This window comes from Antechinus flavipes, chromosome 5, assembly GCF_016432865.1.
Source record: "Antechinus flavipes isolate AdamAnt ecotype Samford, QLD, Australia chromosome 5, AdamAnt_v2, whole genome shotgun sequence".
Classification (NCBI taxonomy): domain Eukaryota; kingdom Metazoa; phylum Chordata; class Mammalia; order Dasyuromorphia; family Dasyuridae; genus Antechinus; species Antechinus flavipes.
Genome location: NC_067402.1, coordinates 112,713,971 through 112,736,342, shown reverse-complemented (window position 1 = coordinate 112,736,342; position 22,372 = coordinate 112,713,971). Strand labels below are relative to the sequence as shown.

General features: G+C 33.1%; 1 protein-coding gene across 2 annotated transcripts in view; it reads left to right on the top strand.

Moving 5' to 3' along the window:
• The window catches only part of MKLN1 (muskelin 1), a 230,532-nt gene that overhangs the window by 143,663 nt on the left and 64,497 nt on the right, over window positions 1–22,372 (top strand). The window contains exons 10-11 of one of the 2 annotated variants that reach the window (XM_051962233.1): window positions 12,445–12,657; window positions 21,435–21,656. In XM_051962233.1, coding sequence (XP_051818193.1) covers window positions 12,445–12,657; window positions 21,435–21,656 — 435 coding nt within the window. Of the gene's footprint in view, window positions 1–12,441; window positions 12,658–21,434; window positions 21,657–22,372 lie in introns of both variants that reach the window. The other variant, XM_051962232.1, reaches the window with a different exon arrangement.

Here is a 22,372-nt window from a genome sequence, read left to right as displayed (position 1 = left end):
ATAATTATAAAGTTAATAAATACAAACACATACAAAGCAGTTAAGTACAACATAATTTGGGAAGAAGAACACTAGCAGTTGAGGAAATCAGGAAAAGCTCTGAAGGTTTTTGAGCTGCATTTTGAAAGATAGGAACTCTGAAATAGAAGTAAAAGGAAATGATTATTTGAACTTTAAGACAATTTACTCAGGAAAACAATACATTGCTTAGGGTAAGTGCTGAAAAATTACTCATTATATATCTTGTAAATAAATAGGTATAATTTTTAAAAAAACAATACATTTCTTAATGATTTTTAGAATGTGATAAATTTTCGTAGATTCAGAATAATTTGGAATATTAGTGATCTTTCCTTAGGATTTTGACTTAAGATATATGAATGTTCTTGTCCCAGTATTAAAATTAGATTAATGGAGAACTCTCATTTTTGTCTTTCACCCACTGTAGTTTGCTCCAAACATTCATTAAGAGAGTGATATGTGGTTCTACAGTTAATAATCTCTCCTTAATGTTATGTTCTATTTGTCTAAGAAGCTTTTTTCATGATTAAATTGTTTACAGACTTATGCTGACAATGGAGCATAGTTTTGCAGTGAAGAGAAAGATTAGGATTCCTTCTTTTGTGGTTCCAAGTTTTTAAAAAAAATATTCTGATAAAGAAATTATATGACTGGACAAAGTTTTGTGAGCTGTTTACCTTTTCTCTTTAATAAAATTTTACTATTCTCTTAAATCTTTTTTTCTTAGACAGTAACATTGATTTGAATTCCAAATCTTTGATCATAGTGTTATTTAAGTGTGCCTAGCTCTAATTCAGTAATTTGCTTACATTAGACCACAGATATTTCATCTTTGTATTTTTTCTTTTTCTTTCTTATGTCCTTGTTTTCATAGAACAATTGCTGTTCATTACCTCTTTTATAGGCAGCTTTCTGAAGCTAGTGAGAGTTTGGTACAATGCATCTTTCTTCAGGGAGTAATCTAAATGATTTCTACCATTTCTGCAGTGAGGCTTAGTGGATATGGAACTTGACTCAGAGTGGGTAAGATTTGGATGCGAATTTGCAGTTCCTACCTCAGAAGAACACTAACTGTGACTTTGCAAATCAGTTAACATCTCCACGTCCTAGGCAACACTAAGATTAAACTACAAAATAGTTACCAACCTGCATAGTAAGTTTCTTCATGGGGATTTTTTGACCTCATGAAATCATGGTCCCTTTCCCTCTTAAAAAAGTGGGAGGAGAAGGAGCACATATTTTTTAAAATTTCATTTGCAATTTTTTCCCAATTATCAAGGTATTTTTCCCTCCTTCCACCTCCCTGAAAAGAAAAAGAAAGCATTTTTTTTTTAAATAGGTGTAGTCAAACAAAGCAAAGTATCATATTGGCCATGTTCAAAAATATATCTCATTCTCCATATTTAGACTATTACCTTTCTATCAGAAGATGAGTTGCATTCTTTATCATTGGTACCTTCGAATCATAGTTGATTACTGCATTGTTCAGAGTTTGTAAGTCTTTCAAAAGAAATTTGTTTTTATGATATTTTTAATGTTGTGCAAATTGAAGAATCATAGGATTTTTAAAATGTTTTCTTGGAGATGATCTAATTCAACTCCGTGATTTTAAAGATGAGGAAACTTTTAAACAGAGATGTTAAGTGATTTGGCCAATACCACACTAATGAGAAATCATAGAACCAGAATATAAAATGAGCTTTTCTGACTCCTAGTCTAGAACTTTTTTTCAGAGAAGGCAGTCTATTATGTTTATCCCTTGGAATCCCTCATTTCATTCAAGACTCAGCTTAAGCACTACCCATATATAAAGCCTTTACAATTCTGGTCAGTTCCTAGTTTCCTTCCTTCCAAAGTGATATATTTATTTTTGTATATATTTTCATATAGTCAATAAAATTGGAGATTAGGGCTGTTTGATTTATCTCTAACTACAAATACAGTATCTCCTGCACATAAAAGGGGTGTGTGTGTGTGTGTGTGTGTGTGTGTGTGTGTGTGTGTGTATGTAACTATAGGTTTAAATATAGATACAGATATCTCCAACCACTTACCTACTGGATTTAGAGTTAGGAGAAAACAGTTTTATCATCTGTGAGTATCTACTAATTGAGCAGTTCTTTGTACCTATTAGTTTCTGTTTTTTTATCTATGAAATACATAATAGGATAAAAATACTTATTATATTTAACTCAGAAAATGGTTCTGAGAATCAAATGAGAATTTATTGTATGCTAAGAATTTAGAATTTGCAAAGTACTACATAAATGCCAGCTGCTATTATGATTCTAGTATACTACAATTATTTTATTTTTAGAAAGGTTTGTCTTAGATATTTTTAGTATTCCATAACATAATTTCCCAAATATTTGCACAAAAGGGAACTGGTATTTATGTGAAATATTTGATTCTTGTCAGATACTTTAAAAAGTTTTACTTAATTAATCTTAAATTTCTTTATAATTATTCTTCCTTTATCACCTATTAAAGAGAGAAAACAATGAGTAAGGACAAAAAGGGGAGGCAATTGCTTATGTGTTGTTACTTTTGCAGGATGTTTTGTGTTTAAGGCTAAACTGGAGCCTTGTAACATAATAACTGAAATGACAATCATAAAATTCTCTATGTCTGCCCTCCTTATCCCTTTCTCCAAAGGATTGTATAAAAATTAATTTCATTTCTTCTGGCTCTGTCCTTTATTGGAGCATGAAAGAAATCTAGTTTCATATCCTGGAGAGTGTTGCTGGGGATGAAGGAGAGCTAGATTTCTGTGTGTTTGCAAAGAAATGAAAGGAGCATCACTATAATAGGTTTAATATGAAAAGTTAGTAGCTTGTTTAAAAAAAAAAAATAAGGTTTAGTAGAAGAACCTGTATGGTTGACATGAATTGGAATCTGAAAGTGGAGGTCAGGGAGTTAAACCAAGACATTTGTGCTGGAGAAATCCCTTAGAAGGTTTGTTGTGAATTAGAATTAGAATGTTGTGAGTTACATTAGGCCTCTTTTCATAGAGGAAAAAAGGAACACAAGTATTCTGAAATAGATAAAATGATTGATAACTATGGGTTACAGCCTTTCCTACTGAAGAAATAGTACCCACTGCTGTGTTATCTTTAACTTGACATAGTCATGAATGATATATTTAAAATTTTGTTTAAGGTAAACTAATGCTTTTGTAAAGCATATATTGCCTTTGTGTATATCTTAGTATGAAACAGACTATAATCCTCCCTGGTTCAGTCTACACTCTGAATGGAACCTATTATTTAGTGTGTGTTTACATATGGAGATATATTTTTGAGCTAGATCCCAGAGTGGCAGTAATATGGTTGCTCTGTTACTCCTTTAATATTCTACTAGTTGATCATATATCAATTAACGATGCATTTAGCTTAAAGGCTAAGTTTATACTCATTAAAATTCTAACCTAGAGTAATGCAAAGACAGTTATGACTATTTGACAAGAGTCATCATGACCTGAACTAGTTTTGTTGTCAGTGGGAATGATAGTCAGAATTGATTGGGAAATGGCTAAACAAATTATGACTAATTAATATAATGGAATAATTTTGTGCCATAAAAAGGCTAAAAAAGATGGGTTTCAGTGAAACATGGGAAGATGACGTCATATAGAATTAAATGAGCATAACAATGAGAATAAATAATAGCACCATAAATTCAGACAATTTTATAATACTTAAAAACTGATTAGTACAGTAGGCAGTCATAAATTTCAAAGAATTGGTAATGAATCATCCTTTTCTCCCCTCCTTCCTACTGTCCAAGGTAGTGATCCAGGCAATGATTTAGAAAAGGAGAAGTTCTATAAGTAGGAAACCCAAGGGTAAGAAACTCTAGGAAATCATCAAAAAGTAGTCAATAATTGTTATAAGTATTGAGGAGAATGAAGCTGGGGATGGTGAGGGAAGGGGGGAAGGGAGAGAGAGGGAACTTTTTCAGTTTAGCCATTACAAAAAAGGTTGATGAAAATGTTTTTCTAATCATTGTTTTGACTTGTGTATGGCTAATCCTGAGGTTAATATCTATTGTTCTGAGGGTTATAGTTTTGTTTTTATTTTAGTCACTTAGAAGACATCTCTAGATCACCTGTCCCTGAGTTAGCAATCCTAAAAACTCTTGAGATATTCTTTGGTTTTTATTCAGACATACTATCAAATCAGCTGCTGTAAGCATCTGATTTACTTCACTGTTTAAAAAAAAAATGTACTACAGTAATTTGATTAAGGATTTTGTGTTTATGATTGTCAGAGTTATTTTGTGTCATTACAAATATATTATTCAATCTAAACTAAATTTGCTCTTTAAATGGTTGACAGGAATAAAAGCCTACAAATGTTGACAGTTATCCTTTAGGTCAAGTACTTTGCTAAGATTAAAATTTTTACTTTAATGAGAAATCAGGATAAATTAAAGATGTGGCATGGTTGGAGTTTTTGAGGAAGGAAAAGCAAAGTTAGGAGGAAATCTATAATTTTTTATAAGTCTGTTTGGCCTGAGAAAGCTGTCTTCGACCTTTTAAATTTGCCATTCATACCTTATCCAAATTTATGGTAGCTAATTGAGGGTAGGAATTTTTTTCTTTAAAAAATTCAAGGATATGATCTAAAATTATATTATAAAGCAGCAGTCACCAAAACCATTTGGTATTGGCTAAAAAATAGATTAGTTGATCAGTTGAAAAGGTTAGGTTCACAAGACAGAATAGTCAACTATAGCAATCTAGTGTTTGACAAACCCCAAAATCCTAACTTTTGGGATAAGAATTTATTATTTGATAAAAACTGCTGGGAAAACTGGAAATTACTATGGCAGAAATTAGGCATGGACCCACCCTTAACACCGTATACCAAGATCAGATCAAAATGGGTCCATAATTTAGGCATAAAGAACAAGATTATAAATAAATTAGAGGAACATAGGATAGTTTCTCTCTCAGACTTGTGGAGGAGAAAGAAATTTGTGACCAAAGATGAACTAGAGATCATTACTGATCACAAAATAGAAAATTTTGATTATATCAAATTAAAAGGCCTTTGTACAAACAAAACTAATGCAAACAAGATTAGAAGGGAAGCAACAAACTGGGAAAACATCTTCACAGTTAAAGATTCTGATAAAGACCTCATTTCCAAAATATATAGAGAACTGACTCAAATTTATAAGAAATCAAGCCATTCTCCAATTGATAAATGGTCAAAGGATATGAACAGATAATTTTCAGATGACAAAATTGAAACTATTACCACTCATATGAAAAAGTGTTCCAAATCACTATTGATCAGAGAAATGCAAATTAAGACAACTCTGAGATACCACTACACACCTATCAGATTGGCTAAGATGACAGGAAAAAATAATGATGAATGTTGGAGGGGATGCGGGAAAACTGGGACACTAATGCATTGTTGGTGGAGTTGTGAATGAATCCAACCATTCTGGAGAGCAATCTGGAATTATGCCCCAAAAGTTATCAAACTGTGCATACCCTTTGATCCAGCAGTGTTTCTATTGGGCTTATATCCCAAAGAAATACTAAAGAAGGGAAAGGGACCTGTATGTGCCAAAATGTTTGTAGCAGCCCTGTTTGTAATGGCTAGAAACTGGAAATTGAATGGATGCCCATCAATTGGAGAATGGCTGGGTAAATTGTGGTATATGAATGTTATGGAATATTATTGTTCTGTAAGAAATGAGCAGCAGAAAGGCTTGGAGAGACTTACATGGACTGATGCTAAGTGAAATGAGTAGAACCAAGAGATCATTATACACTTCAACAACGATATTGGATGAGGATGTATTCTGATGGAAGTAGATTTCTTTGACATAGAGACCTAATTCAGTTTCAATTGATAAATGATGGGCAGAATCAGCTACACCCAAAGAAAGAACACTGGGAAATGAATGTGAACTATTTGCATTTTTGTTTTTCTTCCTGGGTTATTTTTACCTTCTGAATCCAATTCTCCCTGTGTAACAAGAGAATTGTTCGGGTCTGCAAACATATATTGTATCTAGGATATACTGCAACATATTTAACATATATAGGGGAGCGGGTGGAGGAAGGGAAGGGAAAAATCTGAACAGAAGCGAGTGCAAGGGATAATGTTGTAAAAAATTGCCCTGGCATGGATTCTGTCAATATAAAGTTATTATAAAATAAAATAAAATAAAATAAAATAAAATAAAATAAATTCAAGGATAACTTCATATGTGGTTTCTTAAAGTTAGAGGTGGAAATAAGGGAGAGAACCTGGAACTCAAAAGTTTTCAAAAGAAATCTAAAAAAAAAATATTTGAAATGTAACTGCGGGAAATATTAAATAAATTTAAAAGGTTCAAGGAAAGAACAATAATCGAGTTCTTAAAGTTCAGTACTTTACCCATTTTGATTTCATGTAATCAAAAAACAAAACAAAACAGGGATTGGCATTTGTAGGAATCCTGACAATCTACTGGTTTTTGTATACAGTTGATTTGCTATTGTCTGAGGATTTCCACCACCATTTAATTACTGTTTGCAAATTGAACTATACTTCTTTATTAGTAGCACATGTCTTTCTAACTTCCTTAAAATCTCTTACTTAGAATCATACTTGAGTGTTGAAAATATATTTACAGCAACACAGAGTTTGCAAGTCAGAATAGCACCATAGATCTTATAATTCAGATCTTTCATTTAAAAAAAAAAAAAAGAAAGAAAGAAAAGAAAAAGTAAGTCTTTTGTACTCCTAGGAGGACAGAATACATTGAAACATTGGTACTACTGTATGTTGTAAAGCTGATGACTCATTACTGCTTACTGAGCCATGTGGATAAGTGAGTTCCAAGAAATGTAAATTTCAGTGCTTACTTTAAAAAATGTCTTTTATTCCTTACAACTATGGAAACACTGAATTGTGTTTTTTTATTTTAATCTGTCAGCATATCATAATGCATTTAGTTAATGGTAATTTTAGGACAGATTAGTAATCATCTTAGGGCAAATATCCATCTGTAAGAAATACAATTTAAGAACAACTCATAGATTTTTTAGAAGTCTTTTGAAGAACTCTGACTGCTAAACTGAAAGACGTGGCAGAAACTTTTAATCTAGACACGTTGGAGTAATATTCTAAGTATTCCAAAAGATCCATGATCTTAGAGATTTAGAAATTTTTTTCTAGTGAGACATTGTAACCCATCCATATATCCTATTCTGTGTGACTCTTATCCGTATCTTCCTAAATATATGCAACAGGAAGGTCCACTTAACTTCCTGGAGACCTTTTTCAAATTCTTTTAACATAGAGTAGATATTGTTGGAACAGACAAGCTTTCAAATCAGATATCTCTTACTCTGGCTCTGTGACCAGTCCTTCTTCTCTTCCAGTTATCTCATATCTATTATGTTACTTTTGACCAGTGTAATGTAATGTTTTATAGATAACTTATATCTACTAGGTACCTGTATTATTCTTTGCATGAGCATCACTTTGAGTTTTCAGACACTGTAGTATTCCATGACATGGGCAGCCATAGAACACCACTAAGAAAAAATAAAAACAACCTTGGTATTAAAAGGAAGGGTTTTAGTCAGAATCAAAATGAATGAGTGAATGAAAAGTCTAAACTTTTAACCCTCCCCAAAAACCTCTTTTATAAAAATTGAAACTGAATTCGGTGCAGGAAAGCCAATTAAAAGTCAAAGTGAGGTATTTTTATATCCCAGGGCACTGTAAGAAGACAGAAATGTCTTAGAGAAGCTAAGGGGATTCTACATGCATTCAAGAAGAGATTCCCAGGGATCTCCCCTGTAAGCATTGAATCCAGGGTCAGAAACCATTTGACAGCTCTGTTGTCCATTAACCATAGTTCCACGGTGGAGAGGAGAACTTGTGATTGTGAGAGAGTAGGGTGTAGGGCTCAAGTATAGAGAAGAAGGGCAGTTATCAAATCTGTCCCTGGATCACATCATGTTGAAAGCACCAAAACCTTACAGACCCTCATATTGAATTGTGAAAGCAGCAGGACATAAAAAAAAATGAATTGGACATCTCCCCAAGGGATGAGTAGAACCCAGCTCTGACAAAGTTCAAAGCCAAGAAATAGTCTGGGAAAATAAGCAAATAACAAAACAACTGACCCTAAAAACCTACTGTGGTGACAGAGAAACTCAAGAAGTGTTTCAGAGGAAGACAGTGACTTGAAAACATCTACAAACCTCAAAAGAAAAATACAGATAGGACACAAGCCCCAAAAGAATTCCTAGGAGACCTAAAGAGTTTTTTCTCTTTTAAGAGGAAAAAAAAAAGTTTAAAAATCATATAAAAATAATTGAAGATAAAATTTGTAAAATAAATTGAGAGCCATGCAAGAGAAGTATGAAAAGAGAATAACAAAGAAGCACAAAAAATATTGAAGTAATTCCTTAAAAATCAGAATTGGCCAAATTGGAACCTTGAGTCTCCTTGAGACATCAGGAAACAATAAAATCAAAAGACTGCAAAAAATAAAAGAAAATTTGACGTATCTTATTACAAAACAACTGAACTGGAAAATAGATTTAGGAGAAATGAATTTAAGATTTTTATTATTTAAAAACCAAGGATTTTTTTTTTTTAAATAAAGGAGCTTAGGCATCATAATTGAAGAAATTAAAAGAGAAAATTGTCCAGATATCTTAGAATCAGAGAACAACATAGAAATTGAAATAATTCAGCAGTAAACTGAAAGAGATCCCCAATTTAAAACTCCCAGGAATATTTTATCCAGTCTTCACAATGCCTAGCTTAAGGAGGAAAAAAAGGCAAACAGTCAAAAAGAATTTAAATGGCATGTTGCCACAGACAAGATCACAAGATTTAGTAGATACTGTGCTAACAGAGCAGAGCTCTTGAAATATTATAATACAAGAAGCAAGAGATCTAAAATTACAACCAAGAATAACCTAACTATCAAAACTGTGTGTAATCCTGAGGGGTTGAAAGAGGGAGATGGATAAATAGTTAATATAGAGAAGTTTCAAGTATTCTTAATGAAAAAGCCAAAGCTAAATAGAAAATTTGACATTCAAACATAAGACTAAAGAGAAACATAAAAAGATATACAAATGAAAAATTATAAAGTACTTAATAAGATTAAGCTGATTACATTCCTAAATGAGAAGATGAAATTTGTAACCCATAAGAACTTTGTCCTTATTAGTGTAATTAGGAGTCCCTGGTGTGAATCTATTGGGTTGAAATGATTTCAAAAGAAAAATGGAAAGTTATAATGGAGAGATAATCTCCTATAAAAGAGGCTTGCAAGTGATGAAATCTGAATGCAAAGGTTTCTTTTTGGCTAGTTTTTTTTTTCTCTTTCCATGGAAACATGGAAACAGGTTTTTTATGCACATGTGTAAACCTCTATCAAATTGCTTGCAATTTAGCAAAACTACAATTCTCCTAAAAGATACCAGTCAATTAATTAATATTGATACTGAACATAGGGGGAAATGGAGATATGTGAACAGAGTGTTCTTGCTCTCATTAGAATTAATTCAAAGGGGGAGAAATGCACATACACACACACACACACACACACACACACACATATACACACACACTTACTCACTCACATATACCCAAAGGGTAGTAATAAGAAAAGGACATGAGATATGGGAGTAGTTTTAAAAAGGGAAGGGTTGATTAAGAGAAACAGTGGTCAGAAGCAAAAGAGACTTGAGGAAGGACAGAAAGAAAAAAAGATACAGAAGAAAATAGGATGAAGGGAAATTAAGAATAATCCTAACTCTGAATGTGAATGGGATGACCTGTCCCATAGTGGGATAACAGAATCGATTCAAAGCCAGAATCCAACGTTAAAGAGACACACTTTAAATAGAAAGCTACACATAAAGTTAAAATAAAGGACTGGAACCCTATAGTTCTATTATACTTAAGCTAAAGCTTAAAAAAAGCAGGGGTAGCAATCATAATCTCAGAGAAAAAGAAAAAAAATACCTGTTTAAAAGAGACAATCAAGGAAATTTCATTTTGCTAAAAAGTACTAAAGACAATGAAAAAGTTATAGAAGGTTTCTCTGATAAAGGCCTCCTTTCTCAAAATATATAGAAGAATGAGTCAAATTTATAAAAAAGAAAAGCCATCCCCCAATTAATAGTCAAAGGATATAAAGAGACAGTTTTCTGAATGTCTCAAAACTATTTGTAGTCATATGAAAAAATGTTCTCTCACTATTGATTAAAGAAAAAGCAAATTAAAATAACTGTGAGGGACTACCTCATTTCTATCAGAAATGGCAAATGCTAAAGGAGATGAGGAAAAAAAGGAACATTAGTGAATTCTTGGTGGAGTAGTTTGTCCAATCATTCTGGAGCATAATCTGGAACTATCCTTCAAGGGCTGTAACACTATACATAAGGCAAAAACTATATGAACAGATGCAGAGTGAAATGAGAAGAACCAGGAGCTGATAATCAACTGTGAAACTCTTGACTACTCTGAACAATGCAGTGATCCAAGATAATTCCAAAGGACTCAAAATGAAATAATGCTGTACATCTCTAGCAAGAGAACTGATGAACCCTGAGTGCAAATTGAAGTATACTTTTCTCACATCTTTATTATTATTATTTTTTGCCACTTTCTGTAATATGTTTGTTTGATTTCACATATATAATTGATATATTGATTTCTCATTGTGGGGGAGAGGTAGGACAGAGGGGACTATCTGGAACTAAAATTTTTTAAAGAAAATGTTAAAAATAAAACAAAAAACAGTAAAAACTGATCCCTGTATTAAAAAATAAAGTAATGAATGTATGTGTACTAAATGATATACCATTCAGATTGAAGGAAAAATGTAATGAGTTACAGGGGAAAATAGTAAAACTATACTATTGGGAAATTTACCCTTTTCAGACTTAAAAATATCTAACCACATAATTAACAAAAAAGTAAAAGAAATGAAAGAATTTTAGAAAAGTTAGATGTGATAGACCTGTAGAAAATATAGAACGAATATAGAAAGGCATATCCTTATGAGATATGCTCTTCAAGGCACCTTTACAAATCCTCATTACCCTTGTTAGTAAGGTTTTATGCCCTCATTCATGGCCAGACTTTGTAAAGATGCCTTGGGTATCCTTTTTTGGACAGTCAGGAATTAAAGATTACATTTAATAAGGGACCTTTGAAACATAAATGAAAAATTAATTGGAAACTAAGTGACTTAATCCTAAAGAATGAATGGGTCATATTATTTCTTGCTTAAGAAACTACAGTGTCTGTCTTGACTAAAATCATGTCTATATTCCTTAGCTAGTCCTTCAGAGTCCTTTCATCAACTACTTTTATTTTAGTATTCAACTTTAATTTCTCTACTCCCCCAGTAAAAACTTTTCATACCGTAATAATAGTAATAACAACTTCCTAATTTTCTCTTCTTTTTTCTCAGATCTGTTTAGCCCATATGTATTACTTTTATTCATGTCTCCAGTTTAGAATATTTGTCCTTTTTTGTTTCCATTGACAGAGTCTATACTGTTTTCATGATTCATTTTCCAAGAAAATTTCCCTTGCTTGTTTGTAATGATCTCTTTATCTAAATTCCTATAACATTTGGCTTCCGTATAATTGGGCTGTATTATTTGATGTACTTTGTTGGTGCCATCACGGTTCATATATTTATGAACATGTTCAACAAATATTTATGGAGCATTTTCTTTTTTTCAGGTTGGGAAGGAGGGAACTATTGAAGCTAAATGTAATTAGTTATGTTTTCCTTGTCCCCAAAACATTCACTATCAAATTATGAATGTAATCCTGTCTTTTTTTTTTTTTCAGTCATATTCAATTCTTTGTGACTCCATTTGGGTTTTGTGGGGTTTTATTTTCATTTTGTTTTAGCAAACAATTGTTTTTTAGCAAAGATACTGGAATGGTTTGCCATTTTCTTCTCCAGCTTATTTTACAGATGAGGAAACCACAGCAAATGAGGTTAAGTGACTTGCCCAGGATCACAGTATCTGAGGCCAGATTTGAACTCAGGAAGACAAAGTTTTCCTGACTACAGACCTGACACTATACACTTTGCCATCTGACTGTCTGTGGAAATAACTATATATATAGAAAATAACTTTAATACAAGACAGTACATGAAAAGTAGCATGTAAGCACAAAATACCCATAAAATCTAACTGCTTGGCAGCTTTGGGACATCCTGTATACTGTAGAAATTTTAAGGAACCTTCTCAGCCAAATAATAAATATGTTGTCATCTTTTTTTGTTCTATTTACTGGCATAATAGTATCAGATAAGAAAATAGTATTCATCAGTTTAATAAATATTTCTGAGTTTCTTAATAAACGTCTGTTTCTAATCACTATCCCATGATTCCTTTCCCTCTTCCTCCAGCAGAATGGACCTAGTGCCAGATCTTGTCATAAAATGTGTATTGACATTCAACGAAGACAGATTTATACACTGGGACGTTACTTGGATTCCTCTGTGAGGAACAGCAAATCTCTGAAAAGTGACTTCTACCGCTATGACATTGATACAAACACATGGATGTTGTTAAGTGAGGATACTGCTGCTGATGGAGGACCCAAGTTGGTGTTTGATCATCAGGTATAGTAGAATGATAAAAATATGTTATAATTGTTTCTCTTCATAAGTTTTTGCTCTTCAGTTTTACTTTATGTGTAATATCTGGGCTATTGATTCTCATCTTGAGTATTCTCAGATAACAGCCCCAAAAGGAACATATAGAACTCAGATGAGGGGGGGAGTCAGTAATCAGACTTTGCCCTAGATCTGATCCCTTTGGGAACATCAAAAGCTCGGAGATCCCTATCCCATGGTATCGCTGAAATCCTAGAGTAACACAACATTCAGTACCTCAAGTAAGCAGCAACAGAATGAGCCTAATCTTAAACTCCAAAAGTGTAACAACCCAACCCTTTCATTGATGTAAGAAAGCAGACTGAAAAAATGCACCAACAAGAAAATATTACCACTATAAATAGGTGTTATGGTGGGCAAGGAAACTTAACACACAAACGCAGAAGAAAAAGAATGATTCCGAAATATAAGTAAAGCTGCAAAGAATAACATAGCTTAGGGACAAATTCAACTAGAATTTTTGGAAGAGATGCAAGAATTTTTTTTTAAGAAAAAATTTAAAATGTTTTTATAAATGAAAGCATTTAAGGAAAAAAATTGAAAAAGAAATGAAAACCATTGAAGAAAGAATTATGAAAGGAATTAAACTCTTTCAGAATAAGACTAGACCAAAACAATGACTCCCAAGACAAAATAAAAGACTCAAAAAAATTAGAATGAAATGTAAGGGTATCTCTTAACAAAGGTTATGAAAACAGATTAAGGAGGGAGGGAAATTTTATTATATTGTCTGAACATTGTGAACAAAAAAGAGCCTAAACATATTTCAAGAAATCTTAAAAGGAAAATGTTCATGTATTTTAAAACTAGAAGGCAGAATGAAACTAGAGTCTATAGTTACTTCTTGAAAGTAATTCCAAAGTGAAAAAGCAACATGATAGCCTTTTCATCAGGACTGTTTAGAATTCTGTTTAATTCGAGGATAAACTGCTTACATTCAAATTACATTCTTCACCATGGCTCATAGAAGGAGTCTAATTAGACAGTGCCTGACAAGATGGTCTGTTAAATCTTGATGATCTTAAGGGAAAAAAAGAAAAGAGAAGAGAAGAGCAATTCACTGGGGAGAAGGAAATATTAATAATTAGGCTTTGCAAGTAGATATCTACACAGTCAAGGAGATGGGAGGTAAGGGCACACAATTTCCATTTTAATCTCATTTGAACTGATCAAAGATGGAAAAACCATACTGATTTGGGTACAGAATTATATTCCTATCAACAGGGAAATGGAAAAGACGTAAAGGGAGAACAAATGAAAAGAATGGCTTGTCTTATACAAAACAGACTCTAAAGATGTATGAAAATTTTTTACCTCTTTTTGAGATAGCTAAGAATGAAAAAGGGATGAATTGCCCATAATTGGGGAATGAATGAATAAGTTATATTATATAAATGTGATAGAATATTATAGTTGCTATAAGAAATAATGAAGTAAATAGTTTCAGAGAAACGTGGGAAGATTTGTATGAGAATTGCTACAGAATAGTGAACGTAAACGAAAGCATTTTATACAGTGACAACAATATGATAAGGACAAGCAACTTTGAAGGTATTAATAAATCTTGTAAATATAGTGATCAATCATGATTCCAAAGGACCATACCACCCACTTCCTGATTGGGGGGGATAGCAGGGTTTTAAAGAACTCAGTGTACAAAATGAAACAGCCATGCCTAGGACATGACCAATCCGAAAATTACTTTTGCTTTACTATATATGTTATATGTGTTTATCATAGGTTTTGTTTTTCTTTTGTTATTGGTGGTCATAGTAGGAGAGTGAAAAGGCAGATTTTTGCTGAATATACATACACACATGATTTTGTTTCTCTAAAGTATAAGAAACATCATGATCAGGGAGTCAGGAAAGCATGTAACAACATGTAATCTATTTTTGCTAGAGCAAAGCTCTAGCAGCCTCGTTTGAAATAAAAGATGGATAGTGAAAGTAGTAGGTCACTGAGGATCTTGGAAGCCAGGATAAGAAATTTGAATTTTATTTGTGGAATAATTGGGAACCATTAAAAATTTTTGAGTTGAATTATAGGACCACAATTTTTGAGATTTGTATGGAAAACAGTGTTGCATTATTAATTTTTTTAAAGTGCAAAATTTCATTATATTTGACATATTTACAAAAATACTTATTTCATTTTGTGGTGGCAAAAAAATTTAAAATTGAGAGGATGCCTATCATTTGGGGAATGGCTGAAGAAGTTGTGGTCATATGATTGTAATGGAGTACTATTGTATTATAAGAAATGTTGAGGGATAATGGTTTTAGAAAAAATCTGGGAGGACCTGTATTAACTGATGCAAAGTAAATGAGCAAAACCAGGAGATCATCATACATAGTAATAACAATATTGTAACCATGATCACCTGTGAAAGATTTAGTCTGATAAATGCAATGATCCAAGACAGTCCAAAAAAACTCATGATATAAAACGTTATCCATTTCTAGATAGAGAACTGATGAATTCTGATTGCAAATTAAAGTATATATTTTTTCCCTTTCTTCATGTTTCTTGCTTTTTTTTTTTTTTTTTGGAATGATATAGTTAATACGAGAAGTAACATTTTAAATGATTTCACATTATTTCTTGTGATCACATGAAGAAATCACATGATTTCTTATTATATTCTTATAGTTGCTTACTTTCTCAGTAAATGGAGGAGAGATGGAAGGAAAAGAATTTTGGAATTAAAAAAAATTTTAAATGTTGAGACTAAATGCTTTTTAGAAGGGAAAAACATCATCATATTTGTTGACTTTAAAGGTTCATATTCAGAGTATAGTTAAGCCGAGTTTGGAAGAAAGTTGTCAGTGTAAGCCAAGAATGATTGACACCTATGGATTTCTTAGAGATAAAGTAAACAGGTTAATATTGCTTAGTGCTTGAATCGAAATGACTTGTTTCTTGGAAATAACTTTTCTGGAAAAAAGTTAAGATTAAAAATGAATATTTACAATTTTCAAGAGAGGATAGAAAAACTAATTGAAATATTTGAATCTGCGTGACTTGGATTGAAAAATGCTAGAGTGGAGACTTATCCAAGGTAGAAGAGTGAAGTGAGCGTTTCTCTTGAACTCTTCCAACATACCTTCAGAATTACTTTAAAAGGCAAGTTAACCCTAATTCTGAGTGTAAAGTTAAAAAAAAAAAGTAACAATGATATATTTAGTACACCCGTGAGAGTGATATATCTAGTACAGCACAGTTTAGGAGGCCCAAAAGAGTGGTTTGCGAATACTGGTTTGATGTTTAGCCAGTAGTGTGGCACAATGGAATTAGCATGGGCTGTGGATCTTGGAGGCAGTAACAGTGCTAGAAGTCCCTAGGCTCAGAAAGGAGATTAAATACCCTGGGACTCCTCTATGAACTCTGGAAATAGGATCAGGCAGCATTTGGCATCTCTGTCATCCATTCCTATTTACAGTTTGAAGTCCCAGGAAAGAGAGGAGCAGTTGTGATCATAAAGAAGCAGGAGCCCTACTAAGGTAAGGACAGAGTAGAAAAGAAATGACCAGAACTCTTTTAAAATCATACCACTTAGAAGTACCAAAAACCCACAGGTCCCCAACATCTAGCTATGAAAGCAGCAGAATATAAAAATGATAAGCTTGGGCTACTCATCCCTTTCAAAACCAAAGGTGAACAGAATCCAATAAAGTCCAAACAAGAAATAGGTTGGAAAAATGAGCAAATAACAAAAAAAGAAAATGACAATTAAAAGTTCTAAGATGACAGGGAAGATTGAGATACAAACCCAGAAGACAAAAATGACAAAGCATCAAAGAAAAAAATGCAGATTAGGTAGAAATTAAACAAGAATTCCTAGAACAGCTAAAGACGTCACTCCTCAAAAAAGGCAAAAAACGTAATAGCAACAGAGAGAAAATGGCAAAAGGAGTAAAAGCTATGAAACAGAATTCTTAAAAGAAGCAGGAAAAAAATATAACTGTCTAAAAATCATAATTGGCTAAATGGTAAGAGAAAGATAAAACCTTACTGAAGAATATAACTCCTTAAAAATCAGAATTGCAAAATTAATGACCTATGTAACTTGTCTTTTAATTCTCTTAGTTTTTTTATCAATAAAATGAAAGTTTGTAATGGGCTGAGGCTTGAGTTGGTGCACTGAGGTCCCAAGCACATGAGGCTAAATAGTAATTGGACCATACTCTATTAATATATAAGCTTGGAGAAAGAATGGCCCCTGCCCACTCTTTGTGCAAGTCCTGATATGTTGTATAGGAAATGACGATTCTGGTGGGTGGAGGCAGGGGAGTGAAAAAGGAAGGGGAGGAGAGCTCAGACCTCTCTCTCTGCTAGCTGTTTGTTTCTCTTCTTCTTTTGCTTTTTGCTGAGGCAGTTGGGGTTAAGTGACTTGCCCATGGTCATACAACCAGGAATTGTTAAGTGTCTGAGGCTGGATTTGAACTCAGGTCCTCCTGACTTCAGGGCTGGTGCTCTACTCACTGAGCCATCTCCTCCCCTTCTCTTCTTCTTTTTGCTGTTTTGCTGAGGCAGTTGTGCTTTCACCTCCCTTCCTGAGAAGTCAGGGGGGTCGTGATCACCTCCTTTTCGGTGCTTTCACCTCCTTTCCTGAGAAGTCAGGGAGGATGTGATCACCTCCCTTTGGGGGCTCTGACCTCCCTGAGGAGTCAGGGATGGCATGATCACCTGTGTTCTAAAACAAAAGAAAGCGGGAGATGTAATGGGCTGAGGCTTGAGTTGATGCACTGAGGTCCCAAGCACATGAGGCTAAATAGTAATTGGACCATACTCTATTAATATATAAGCTTGGAGAAAGAATGGCCCCCGCCCACTCTTTGTGCAAGTCCTGATGTGTTGTATAGGAAATGACGATTCTGGTGGGTGGAGGCAAGGGAGTGAAAAAAAGTTGAACTAGAACTGTTTCCTTCTATCTCTTTAATATGTTTATATTATATTATTGCAACATAATAATATGATAATGGACTTATATTTGATATCTCGTGAAATGTCAAATGTAGAACAAAAGGCATGAAAATAGAAAAAAAAGTTGAGAACTAGTCAACTAATGAATCCATGAAATAATCAGAAAAAAAATAAAACAACATAAACAGATTTTAAAAAATAGGAGAAAATGTGTAATAAGTACATTGGAAAAATAACTGACCTGGAAAATAGATGAAGGAAAGATAATTTTTAAAGATTCAAGAGAAGCATAAAAAAGTAAACGTGAGTAAGAAATCATAAAATAGTTAATAGGATCAAACTGTTTATATTCCTAAGTGAACAGAACTCTATGATCATGACAGCAGTTTCATGTAACCCCATAAAAATTTAATCATCATTAAGATTGCTTAGACAGATCCTCCGATGTGACTGTTGTGTTGAGATTATCTCAAAAGAATAATGAAAGGGTGAGAAAGAGAGAGAAGAAAAGGAAGAATAGGAGAATTATATCAAATAAAAGAGACCTGCCAGGAATTTTTTAGATTGGAAGGTATGGAAGCAGGCAACACTTGAACCTCATTCTCATTTGAATTAGTTCAAATATGGCAACACAAACACACACGCACACAAATTGAATATAGAAATTCATCTTAACCCTACAAAGTAATAGGCATTTAAGAGGATAAGAGAAAGCACTCTGCAGGTGGGGGGTTGAGGATTGAAATAAGAGGGAAGAGAAGTTAAGGAAAGCAGTAATCTAAAGTTAACTGAATTCTAAGAGGGCCCAAGAGTTTTAAAAAGGAAAAATAATATGATGTAGATGCTTTTCTCAAGGACATTAGCTGAAGAGAATTATAGGAGAATAATTAGCATGAATGGTAAATGAAGGTTTTCTTTTTTTCCTTGTTTTAAAGGATTGAGAACACAAAGACGTACTTTTTGGCAACTGAGAAAAAAATCGTTAGATAAAGAGATTGAGATTGAAGAGAGAGTAAGAATGATAGAAGGAAAATCTGCTAAAAAAAAAAGATATGATAGGATCAAAAGTATCTGTAAAAAAAATTTTTTTAATAATTTTTTTAAAAAGCCCAGACAAAATCATGAGACAAGAGGATGGAGGAAACAGTACCAGACTGCATTCCAGTGATGAGATGAGAGTGGAAGAAGAGGGAGCTGTTGGTACATGGCTTCAAATTTTTTTTTCTGTGAAATATGAGTCAAGATGCTTAGTTAAGAGTAAAAGATGAAATAGAAAGTTTGATGAGGGATGAAGAGGTTTGTAATGGCTCTTCTGGTGAGTGGGAGGGTGAATTGATTAGAAAAGTATAAAAAAAGGGGTTGCCAGCTATGGGAAGGGCTCACCTGAAATTATGCAAGTTATATTTGTAGTATACTTAGAATAATTTCAGTTTCATTTTGTAGCACATAAATGGAAGTAAACCAAGACTGAGACTTTGTAAGGCAAAATCAGTCATAGGATAAAAAGACAGGAATTTCAAAGGAATAAGATAATGTGAAGTTGAACTGACTCACCAAAATGTAGCAGTAGGGAAGGGAACAGAGTATGACTAGTGGAAGCACTCTTATATTAGTCACCCTATTGAAAACCTGAGGACTTTGGGGATTGAACATCATGGTAAAGATAACAGAATTCGAGATCATAAAGCACAAGAAAAGGTGAAATGATAAATAATGGTCAGATAAATGAGTATCAAAGTATATAGACAGAATTGAAACAATTGTGGGTTATTGGAACATCAAGAGTATGACCATGTTTGTGTATGGTCTTACGGACCTTTCTAGAATTAATTTTCATCTGTCCTCATCTCTACTTCCTTGAATCTTTTTCTTTCTTCAAGATATAAATTAGGTGGCATCCCCTCTATGAAGTCTTCCCTGATACTCTAAATTTTTTAGGACTTTCCTCTTCCTTGAAATACCTTGTATTTATTGATCTATATAAATAATGTCTCCCCAGTTCAGAGGAAATTCCTTGAAAGTAATCTCATTTTTGCTTTGATGTCCTTATCACCTGGTACAGTACCATGCAAATAAGAGATGTTTAAGCAGTGTTAGTTGAAATGAACTGACTTCTGCATAGAAAATAATTATATATAATGAAAAACACAATTAAATGATAGTACATAGCATATGAAATGTTGTTAAATTGTTGCAAATACATTAAATAATAATATCAGAAAACAGAATTGCAAGAGTATTTGAGAGCACTGAATAAGCCATTAAAAAGGAACAGTTTTACAACTCTTAAGGTACCCTTCACACCTCTCAAATTGGCTACAATGACAGAATAGTGTGCTGTGCCAAGAGCCAGAAAAAACCTGAGTTCAGATCTAACTTCAGACACTAGCTGTGTGACTTTGGGCAGGTCACTTAGCTTCTCTTTGCAACCAGTTTCCTTATAGATAAGGAATTTTATAAATAAAATGCTGATAAGAATGACACCTACTTCCTGTTGTGAGTAGTGCTGATCAAATGAGATGATAATTATAAAATGCTTAACATAGTGCCTGGTACACAATAAGTGTGAGGTAAATTTTAGTTATTTTCTCATCATCATCCTCATCATTCTCCTCCCCCACCTCTTCCTCCTTCTCTCCACTATCCATTCTAATCCTTTCATTAAGGCCCAAAGAGATGAGATTTGAGCACATTTTCTCTGACTCCAAAATCAGTGCTTTTTATCTGTAACTGTGCTTCTACTAAATCAGTCAATCAGTAAACATTTATCAAATAACTACTTTATGTCAGGCAAATTAAGTACCTTCTACATGCTAAGAGCTCAAGGCCCTATACTTAGTGCTGTTTGAAATACATATTAAATATAGCCTTTACAAGAAGAAAGAGATATACAGTATAAGTGGCGTTTTTCTATGCACGTTTAAAATTTTAAATATAAATCCCATTCTTGTTTAGATCTACTTTCTGTTCTATTCTATTTTAACTTGTGAATACTTTGAAAATGAATTTTATTCTGACTTGGAGTCATACAAAAGTGACCATTAAAACCTTATGATATTTAGCTAATCTCTCTTTAGGTAAATTCTCTGAATTGTGAGGGGAGAATAATAGAGATAATGAGTTATTTGAAAAATATGAATTGTAAAACCTAATTCAGAATAACCTAGAATGAGCAATGTCATATTTAAAATCAGTCATATTATAAAAATCATAACTTTCAGACTTCCTTTTAGGGATCTGCTATCTGTTAGATGAAAAAATTAGATTACATGGCATCAGAGGCCTTTTCCTGCTGTAGATTGAAGAATCTGTGATTTGTAAAATGTTTAATATATATAATACCTCATACTGTAAAGAAGTTAAGTGACAAACAAATGAAAACTGATAGTATTTGTGGTACCAACTCAGATAGATGGTAGCCCAGGACAATAATAAAAATAAGTTAAGAACAAAAAGATAAAAGGGGCTATGAAAGCAGTGTTTAGCTTCAGTTATGTCAGTAGCTTCTGTTGCTTTGATAAAAGCTGTTGAACAACTTGAAGGAAATCTTTAGCTTTTTAATTCAAGTCTTCGTTCCCACTAGGAAAAAAAAAATCTGTGTCAGTATTTTAAAAACAACATTGTCTTTGTTAAAAAATATTTTTAATATTTTTGTTATTCATGAAACTCCATGGTAGTTTTCTTGAGTTTTAAAACCAAACCACGGGTTCTCTGAAATTCTCAAAAGTATGGAATCACATGAAGTCCTTAACATGTTGGCAAAAACTTCCTAAAATAAATTTATTTTCTTCATGCAGATGTGTATGGATTCTGAAAAACATATGATCTACACATTTGGTGGAAGAATTTTGACTTGTAATGGCAGTGTGGATGATAGTAGAGCCAGTGAACCTCAGTTCAGTGGTTTATTTGCTTTTAACTGCCAATGTCAAACATGGAAACTTCTTCGAGAGGATTCTTGTAATGCTGGACCTGAGGACATCCAGTCCCGAATAGGACATTGCATGCTTTTCCACTCAGTAAGGACAATTGAAATTGCAATATAAAATCTGTACATTTTTTCCCCACTTTGGTCAAGAAAGGGTAGAATCTTAATTTTGTGCAACAAAATTTTAAATTTATATCTTTCTAATGTTCATATAAATAATGGATACAGCTCTGATTCTTCCTTATTTTTGGCATTCTAGTGATTTCACAATGGAAAAAAAGATCCTATTTATTTATCAATTCATTATTTGTTTATGTGGGAGTTTACCTGTCAGACTGGAGACTTATAGTTATATATTATTCTCCATTTCTATAGTTAGATATTCTTAGATTAAGGTTCACTGTTAGCCATCTGAATACAGGAACTATTTCCTTTCTCCATCTTAGTGCTAATTCATCTCACATCTTCACACTAATGAAAGGGAATAATAAATTATGTTCCTCTTAATTATTTTTACCCTCTCCCTCTTATGATTTTTATTCATGTCCTTGTGGAGGAATTCCTGCTGCATATAACTTTAAAGCCTTAAAGACTTGCCTATGATGCTTTAAAAATTATGACTAACTCATCCAGTTATGCAGATAATTTTGTGAAATTTGAACCCAGGCTCTTATTGACTCCCAGACATTTTTCCTGTCCACAGGTTCTCTGCTCTGCCCTTTTAAGTTTATAAACCTAACAACAATTTTCTATGTAACGTGAGCAAGGTTTGTACCTCTACTTCACTGCTCACCAGACAAAGCTTTT